Consider the following 9,732-nt stretch of genomic DNA (forward strand, 5'->3'; position numbering starts at 1 on the left):
CACCTCCTTCTGGGAGCAAAGGGCTTGATTCCTTCCACTTCTACAACTCCAACACCATTTTCAACAATCAAACCAAATTCTCTGCAAGAGAGTTCTGGGTGGAACTTTCCAGGTTAGCCCAGGTGGATTCGTTCATTTTCAAGCACGCATCCTCTGGCCGCTAATAAGACATGACCCAATGCGGAAGCTGCTTTTGCAATGAGAATTGCTTCCCCCCCCCCTTCTAGATCTCCCCCAATGGTTTTATTTCATCCAGCTGGCACAGGGGCCCTGCTGCGTGGAATCTCTGAAATTTGAAGAAGGGAGCTTTCAGGCTCAGACTGCACATTTATATGTTTTCACCCTGGTGTGAATTCTCTCATGCTTAATAAGGTTCGACCGCCAACTGAAACACTTCCCACAGTAGGAGCATTTATACGGTTTCTCCCCCGTGTGGATCTGCTGATGCTGAAGGAGATCCGAGCCCCGGCCAAAACATTTCCCGCACTCTGAGCATTTGTACGGCTTCCCTCTTTTAAGGATTCTCTGATGTCGGAGAAGGTCGGAGCGGTGCCCAAAGCTTTTCCCACAATCTGTGCATTTGTACGGTTTCTCCCCAGTGTGGGTGCGCTCATGTGCCAAAAGACCCGAGCTCTGGCTGAAACTCTTCCCGCACTCCGCACACTTGTACGGTTTCTCCCCTGTGTGGGTTCTCAAATGTCTAACCAGGGCCGTGCGCTCACAGAAACTTTTCCCGCACTCGGTGCAACGGTATGGTTTCTCTCCCGTATGAGTCCTCTCGTGGGCCAAAAGGCCCGAGCTCTGGCTGAAACTCTTCCCGCACTCTGTACATCGATATGGCTTCTCTCCCGTGTGAGTCCTCTCGTGCGCCGAAAGCCCTGACCGCCGGTGGAAGTTCTTCCCGCAATCGGGGCAAGCGAACGGCTTCTCGCCCGTGTGGGACCTCTCATGCGCCACCAGGGCCGAACTCTGGCTGAAACACTTCCCGCACTCCCCGCATTTGTAGGGCTTCTCCCCCGTGTGAATCCTCTCGTGCGTGGTGAGGTGCGACTTCCGGCTGAAGCTCTTGCCGCACTCGGCGCAGTCGTAGGGCTTCTCCCCCGTGTGGGTCCGCTCGTGCGCGATCAGGTGCGACTTCCGGCTGAAGGTCTTGCCGCACTCGGGACAGCCGTACGGCTTCTCTCCGGTGTGGAGTCTCCGGTGCCTGTACAGGCTGGAGCTCTGCTTGAAGGTCTTCCCACAGTCCATGCACATCTTCAGCCCGCCGTAGTTGTAGATCCTGGCTCGGATCCTGGGCTCTTTCATATCCCAGTGGCCTTTGTCGTAAGGAGGGGTGGGGATATCTGTCCTTTTCTCTGGGTATTTTCCCTCGCCCCTCCTGTCTGGGCTCTGGTGACTGCCAGACGTTTCTCCCATCTCATGGAACTGGGAAATGTTCCAGGTGCTGTCTCCTCTCAAGGATTCCCCTTCTGGCTCAGAATCTTCCAGCTGAAGGGTGTCTTCTTCCTCCTCCTCCTCCTCTTCCTCCTCATCACTCACCTGCCCATCCCCTGCTGAGATAAACAGAAAACCTTGACATGAGACACCTGAGCTATTCGGGAATGAAGCCTCTAATCAGGGAATCAGTAGCCATGCTGGCTAGGAATTATGGGCATTGCGGTCCAACCCATCTGGCGGGCACCAGGTTAGGTACCGTTTAGAGACTGAAAGAACTGGGCATGTTTAGCCTGGAGAAGAGAAGATTGAGGGGAGACATGATAGCACTCTTCAAATACTTAAAAGGTTGTCACACAGAGGAGGGCCAGGATCTCTTCTCGATCCTCCCAGAGTGCAGGACACGGAATAACAGGCTCAAGTTAAAGGAAGCCAGATTCCGGCTGGACATCAGGAAAAACTTCCTGACTGTTAGAGCAGTACGACAATGGAACCAGTTACCGAGGGAGGTTTTTGGCTCTCCCACACTAGAGGCCTTCAAGAGGCAGCTGGACAAGCATCTGTCAGGGATGCTTTAGGGTGGATTCCTGCATTGAGCAGGGGGTTGGACTTGATGGCTTTATAGGCCCCTTCCAACTCTACTATTCTATGATTCTATGATCCTATAAAGGAGAGAAAAATATCCAATGTATCACACCAATAATAGTAGACAAATTAATAAAAAATCAGAGAAAATAATTAGTAATCCTGAACTAATGAAACTGAACCTAAAAATAAAATTCCGTAATACTGGTATTGAGCAAATAAGGCTAAACATTTAAATTATAAAAAAATCAAACTTCTCCAGAGGAATTTTTTACATCTGCCCTATAAAACCTGGCCTAGCAGTGCTAAGGCACCATGTCAGGAAAGGATGGGAAAAGGTGGAGAAAGGTGGCAACCAAAACAGTTCAATGGCGTTGGAGAACCTTCCTTATGAGGCAGGGCTAAAGCATCTGGGGCATTTTATTTTGTTTTGTTTTGGGGAGACAACTAAGGGGGACATGAAGGAGATTTATAAAATCAGGTACAGGGTAGAGAGAAGGAAAAGAGAGCAGCTTTTCTCCCTCTCATATAATACCAAGTTATTCCACAAAATTGGCTGGCAATAGATTCAGAGCAGAAAAATAAAAGATGGCATTTCTACACACAGCACTAGAGATGTAAAATTTCTGGAAATTTTGAAGCCATGGGTGGTGGTGGGGAAACTGTTTTTCCCCAGAAAAAAATGGAAATTTTCAGAGAAATTGAAAAGAAATGCAATATTAGCGCTTTTTACAGATTGAAAGTCACTTTGTTACTTTAGGAACCTAAAATTTAATTATGTACAAGCTGGCTTGGCATAAAATTATCACATTTGGTGTATTCAAACAATTATTCCAAACTGAATTTACTTTTTAAATTTTTTACTTTTTTCGTAACAAATGCAGCTACAAGCTTTTGTCAGTTTATGAGCAGGCAAAAAAATAATTTTAAAAACCCAGAAGAAATCATCAACATTAGTAACAAAGAAAATTATTTATGTCTCCGCTGGTCCTCCACAGTGTCAAGCAGACATAAAACACTCATTCCCATAAAAAGAAATGAGAAAAAGGCGGAGACCAAGATTCAATGAATATGCATGAAATTTAATCAGACTCATTTCCTGAGCTATAGCTAATCACGATCAGTTTCAGTCTCTGCTTCAGTGGCAGTGCTGCCCCCTAGAGGCAGAAATGCTCTTGCATTTGAGAGTTATAGTCTCAGTTTGCAACCTATGACTTGCTTGTCCTCAGTGCACAGAAATTATAATAATCTGATACTGTACATAGTTTTTAGAAATCATTTGGAGACGTAAATATCTGAACACCTTGTCTTAAACATTTTTTCTTCATTTCCCCATTTTTTCCATTTTTGGGAGGAGACCCAAAAAAGGTTTCGGAATTTTTTGGGGGGAAAAGAACGGGTTTCCCCCCCCCACAAAAAAAATTCGGTTTTTTTCTGGGCCTTCACATCTCTACACAGCACATAATTCATGTATGGAATTCACAGCCACAAAATGTGGCGATGGCCAGTAACTCAGACGGCTTCAAAAGGGGGTTAAAAACACTTCAGCTCCGCAACAAAATGCTACAGCGTGGAGCAGTCCTGCTCAGGGAGCCAGCCAACCAATAATGCTCTTTTTGAGGATACTCCCAAAAGTGCCTCCCTCACCCCCTACGGCTAAAATTCCTAGGGGATGCAGTGGAACCTCCAGGCAATTGGGAGCACTGCAGTTTCTCATCTAAAAAACAAACAGCAAATCCTTACCAAGTGAGGCTGTCTCCTCATCTTCCTCCTGCTTAAAGCTCTGCTCCTGCTCAGCGTCCGACGAAGGCTGCTCCGCATCAGAAAGATTTGCGGCCACCATCTGCGATTCAAAGTCGAAAAGACAAATCAGCACGCAGCAGCAAGGTTGTGGAACTCACTACCACAAGATTTCGCGATGGCCACCCATTTGGATGGCTTTAAAAGGGGGTTGGATAGATTCCTGGAGGGGAAAGGCTATCAATGGCTACTAGCCCTGATGCTTGTGTGCAATCTCCAGTATTTGAGGCAGTAAGCCTGTGTGCACCAGTTGCTGGGGAACATGGGTGGGAGGGTGCTGTTGCACCATGTCCTGCTTTGTTGGACCCTCATCGACAGCGGGTTGGACAGAGTGAACAGAGTGCCGGACTAAATGGACCCTTGGTCTGATCCAGCAGGGCTCTTCTTATGGTCTTAAGGTTGAAAATAGGTATACTTTTTAAGAAACACAAACAATATGAATAATAGTTACCTCAAAAGGGCATTTTTCGAATCGAATACCACCGCAATGGGAATTCAAATACATTTATGGCGTGATCCTATATGTGTTGAGAAAGAAAAAAGTCCTACAATTCCTAGCATGCCTCAACCAGCCGTGCAAAAAACCCTCTAAACATGCACAAGATTGTCCCCTTAATGAGGGTTCCTGTTTTTCATTGAGACTCCCACGGTTACTAGTCAGGATACTGAAATAGAATTTCTAAGATGAGAGGCACCTAATAACCATGTCCTCTAGATAGCTTACAAACAATAAACGTGAATATACAATCACAATGACAGAACAAAAATAAAGCAATGAAAATAAAAGTGATAAAGAAATCCCTGGATAAATATTTAGCATGAATGTTTCAGCTGCCAAGAGTAAAACTAGGAGCTATACTAGTGGGACCAGATACAAAAGAGGGCAGGGCTTCTGCAGCGTTAACTGTTGGGATGAAGAGGGAATTTCACCAGGTGCTGCATGCATACAAATGACACCTGCTGAAATCCCCCTTTCTATACAACTGTTAAAGATACAGGAGCCCTGTCCTCCTTTCCATAGGGTCACCCTAGTAAAACAGTTCAGAGAAGTACGCAGAATCACTCAAAACATTAATAGATCTAAAATCCAGTGTATTCAAAAGTTCACAACTGTGCTGCCCGGCACTGAAAAGACCACAGAGGTGGCACCGGCTGAGGGCATTCCACATCCGTAGGGCCACCCCTGAAAAGGCCCTTGCTCCAGTAACCACCCAATGCCGGCTCTATGCTTTTGAGGGCCTTTTGCCAGGACACCCTCAATGGGCCCCCTTCCCTCAGCGCGTCTACCTTCTTACCAGCTGTTCTTGGTTCTCCTCCTCCTTCTCAGCATTGAATCATAGAAGCATAGAATAACAGAGTTGGAAGGGGCCTACAAGGCCATCTAGTCCAACCCCCTGCTCAATGCAGGAATCCACCCTAAAGCATCCCTGACAGATGGTTGTCCAGCTGCCTCTTGAAGGCCTCTAGTGTGGGAGAGGCCACAACCTCACCAGGCAACTGATTCCATTGTCACACTGCTCTAACAGTCAGGAAGTTTTTCCTGATGTCCAGCCGGAATCTGGCTTCCTTGAACTTGAGCCCATTATTCCGTGTCCTGCACTCTGGGAGGATCAAGAAGAGATCCTGGCCCTCCTCTCCCACTTGCTTGCTTGACAGGCAAGTAGGCCGTGGCTAGGGTGACCCTATGAAAAGGAGGACAGGGCTCCTGTATCTTTAACAGTTGTATTGAAAAGGAAATTTCAGCAGCTGTCATTTGTATATCTGGAAACCTGGTGAAATTCCCTTTTCAACACAACTGTTAAAACTGCAAGTGCCCTGCCCTCTTTTAAATCTGGTCACTCTAGTATAGCTCCTGCAACTTTAACTGCTGTGACGAAGAGGGAATTTCACCAGGTTCTCCATATATACAAAGGACACCTGCTCAAATTCCCTTTTCTATGCAACTGTTAAAGATACAAGAGCCCTGTCCTCCTTTTCATAGAGTCACCCTAGCCGTGGCATCCATTGTTCCTCCTTCTCACCACCACTGTTGTCTGGGCCAGAGGAAGAGGCAGGTGAACAAACAGGTTGCCATGGTGAAGAGCAGGAACAACTCCACGGTTTTTTTGTGAGTGGGCCCCTGCTGGCCTGTGGTCCCCCGGCAGGTGCCCAACCAGGCCTATACTTGACGCCGGCCCTCTTTGCTCCTTGTTCTGGACATCTAGATAAGCCCTTCTGAAGCTGATACCAGTGGTGGCCCTCCAATTATGGAATTATTTCCCCAATGAGGCCCGTCTGGCACCAACATTGTTGTCTTTTTAGCGCCAGGTCAAGACATTGCTTTCCTTCCAGGCATTTATTTATTTATTTATTTTATTAAATTTATATACCGCCCCATAGCCGAAGCTCTCTGGGCGTTTGACAAAAGTTTAACAGCATATATTGAGTTTTATTAGAGCGAAATGGAGTATGATTCTTGAATCCAATTTATGAGATTCAGATAAGTCATAAGAAAGAATTGAATTTGATTAACATATTAATAGTAATTAAGAAGTTAGTTAGCATTTCTGGCATGAAGAGGCCCAAAAATATACTTTAACCTTAAATGTTTTTTATCGTATTTTAGTGTAGTTGTTTTGTGTATACCTTTGTTTGTATGTATTATATATGGTGTAAAGATTGTGTTTGTGAGGTTTAAAATTAAAAAAAACAAACCCAGCATATGTTGAGTTTTAACTGACTCCAGAACTAGCTTTGGCCTGGCTGAGAGTTTAACATTGTTTTAAATGTTAGCTGTTTTTATGGTTTTAAATTTTGTATATTGATTTTTAACATCCAGTCTTTTAATCTTTGTAAACCGCCCAGAGAGCTTCAGGTATGGAGCAGTATATAAATGTAATAAATAAATAAATAAATAATAAAAAAATAATGTAAAGGATGCGATCCTTCAGGTAACCAGGTCCCAAGCCATTTTGGGCTTTAAAGGTCACAACTGGCCATTTTGAATTGGGCCATCCCAGTGACCAGGCTGTATGAATTTTATATTTACTGCTATTCCCTGCCTCGATCAAAATGGAGAGGCGGGTAAGAAATAATAATAATTGTTATTAGAATCATAGAATAGTAGAGTTGGAAGGGGCCTATAAGGCCATCGTGTCCAACCCCCTGCTCAGTGCAGGAATCCAATGCAGGAATCGAACATATAAGACCAATTCTGGCCCGCTTGCATTGGCTGCCTATACGTTCCCGAGCCTGATTCAAGGTGCTGGTTTTAACCTATAAAGCCTTATATGGCTTGGGACCACAATACCTGACGGAACGCCTCTCCGTTCAACATCTAAGGTCCTCCTCCGGGTGCCTACTCCGAGAGAAGCTCGGAGGATAGCAACAAGGGAGAGGGCCTTTTCAGTGGTGGCCCCCCAATAATGGAACGATGATGATGATGATGATTTCTCTCACCTGCTGCTCCCATCTCCCGGTCTCCCTCTGCCTCAGCAGGAAATCCTCCGCCAAGGCCACGACCTGTGCGCAAATTTCTGGGCCACGCTCTCGGACCCAGTTCTCCATTTCTGTTGGAAGGAATCACTTCACCCAAAGAAGTTCTGAAGCAAACAAAGGAAGGAAGGAAGGAAACCCAAAGCAGCAATTATTTCCACAGGTGTGGTTTTTTTACCACTCATCCTCCAAGGAGTTGAGGATGGCATATACTGCTGCCCCCTTTCCAAGTTATCCTCACAACAATCCTGTGAGGTAGGTTAGGCAGATGGACATAAGAAGAGCCCTGTGGCATCATAACAAATCCAATATAAAATCTTTCTAATTGCACACTAGAATGCAAATTAGGCAATGACACTTCAACCAGCAAACCAAACAACTATCTATTCAATTTGAAATTACTTAAATTTAATGTTGTTGTTTTAAAAAATAACATTCTAAAATAATCAGATGTTAAGATATTCAAAAGTTAACATGCATGGGGAAAAAGAAACATTTTAACTTGGTGCTGTTGTACCAATCGGATCTCCTTTAGAAGGGCATTACAGAGTTGAGGTGCCACCACCAATAAGTTCCTCTCTTTTGTGGATAAGTCGTGTATATCCTTTTTTTTTGCTGCTATTGTTAAAGAAATGGAAGCCAAATTTACTTGCTGATGTAGTAAATTGGAGATATATCCAATTTGGAGATATATCAGCAGATCCCAATTTATTCTCTTCTTACTCCTGCTCTAGGGTTGCAAACTTTTGAGACAGTGCTCATAGCCATCGCTTTAAACCACGTTTTGACTTGCACAATAAACAGAATCAAGCCAGGCTATTTTGTTTTTTCAGAACAGTTGGCATCCCCTACCTACCTACCTCGCACAGGGCTGTTTTGTGTGGAAAAAATAAGACATTCCAACATAGCCCTTTGGGTAAGGTGGTGCGTGCGTGCGTGCAAGAGAGAAAATTAGCCTGTTGCCAACTTTTTCTACCTGTCCCTGCTCTTCTGCAGTTTATCCTGCAGCCATCAATTGCTGAAGCTTTTCGCAGCATGGAGATATCATCGAATCATAGAATAGTAGGAAGGGGCCTATAAGGCCAGTGAGTGCAACCCCCCGCTCAATGCAGGAATAGACCGTTATCACCCACTACAGATTGCAGAGAACCAGTAAAAGACATCTCATGGGTTAAATAACCCATGAGCTGTCATGCATGAGCAGGAGAGCGGAGATGCTGTCTCCCACGTGCCCACCACTTCAGCTTTTAATCAGCACCCAACATGCAGCTTCTTTATAGGATCTTGAGCGTGGTGTCCGAACCCAGAGAAGTGGTTTGTTTAGCAGCTAAACAACCCAGCTGTTAACCACATTTTGCTGTTGGGTTAACTGCATCCACCCTCTCCTGCTTGTGCACAACAGCCCATGGGTTATTTAACCAATGGGCCTTTTGTGTCGTATGAGCCAGGCCACACTGGCAGATAAAATTCCCTCTTCATCACCACAGTTAAAGCTGCAGGTGCCCTGCCCTCTTTTAAATCTGGTCACTCTAGTATAGCTCCTGCAGCTTTAACTGTTGTGATGAAGAGGGAATTTCATCAGGTTCTCCATATATACAAACGACACCTGCTGAAATTCCCTTTTCTATGCAAAGAAATTCCCTTTTCTATGCCCTGTCCTCCTTTTCATATGGTCACCCTAGTAAAACAACCTTCCCCCCCAACTTGCTCCTCTCTGGATGGGTTGGACTGCAACTCCCATCATTCCCAGCCAGCATGACGGGAATTGCAGTCCAACCCATCCGAAGAGCAGCAAGTTGGGGGAGGCGGATTTAATACGTACAAATAAGTAAATACAAAATAAAAATACACCTTGAACATTTTGGCTTGGATGATGATGATGATGATTTTGCATCGGGGTACAAGCAACCCTCCTGGTTTTGTAATTTGATGATTTGGGGTGGGGATCAGCCCCAGGGACACCCTTAGGTGTCTGCCTTGCTTGGGACGCGGTGGGATGAAGGGTTTGCTCCTGGCACCCCCTCCTCCTTCTGCCATTTCTCTCCCTTCCTTGCAAGCAAACCCCTTCCTCCATCAACTCACCTCCTCCCAGCCGCAAGAGCCGCGCCCTCTCTGCGGAGGCTACCTTCTCCTTAAAGGGATCCCTGCGATCCAAATGGCCCAAAGGCCAGGGATTTAAAAAAAAAAAGAAAGGAAGGAAGAAAAGGGGGCGGGCGAGGAAACCCCATAAAACAACCACTTTCCTACCAGGTACAGGAAAGGGCCTTGACAACCCGCAGCTTCCTTCTCACATTTCAAGGCCTCTCTGTAAAAACGCAGCTCTGTGATTTAACCCTTGGGATCTCTTCGCCGGCGCGGGCCGGGGGGATCGAGTGGTTCACGCATACCTGCAATGCACAGGCAAACCCCCCCCCCTCAAAAAAGGTGGGGTCCCGATTG

The 9,732-nt window shown here is 45.7% G+C and overlaps 1 protein-coding gene across 1 annotated transcript; it reads right to left on the reverse strand.

The window, feature by feature from the left end:
- Positions 1-272: 272 nt before the first annotated feature.
- On the reverse strand, positions 273-9,455 carry LOC134396227 (zinc finger protein OZF-like). Its single transcript, XM_063122647.1, has 4 exons — positions 9,376-9,455; positions 7,258-7,400; positions 3,763-3,862; positions 273-1,553 (listed from the first exon to the last, which is right to left on the reverse strand). The coding sequence occupies exons 2-4, from the start codon at positions 7,363-7,365 to the stop codon at positions 316-318; spliced, it is 1,446 nt and encodes a 481-aa protein (XP_062978717.1). The 5' UTR covers positions 7,366-7,400; positions 9,376-9,455; the 3' UTR covers positions 273-315.
- Positions 9,456-9,732: the final 277 nt, after the last annotated feature.

The sequence above is a fragment of the Elgaria multicarinata genome, chromosome 3 (assembly GCF_023053635.1).
Source record: "Elgaria multicarinata webbii isolate HBS135686 ecotype San Diego chromosome 3, rElgMul1.1.pri, whole genome shotgun sequence".
NCBI classification, from domain to species: domain Eukaryota; kingdom Metazoa; phylum Chordata; class Lepidosauria; order Squamata; family Anguidae; genus Elgaria; species Elgaria multicarinata.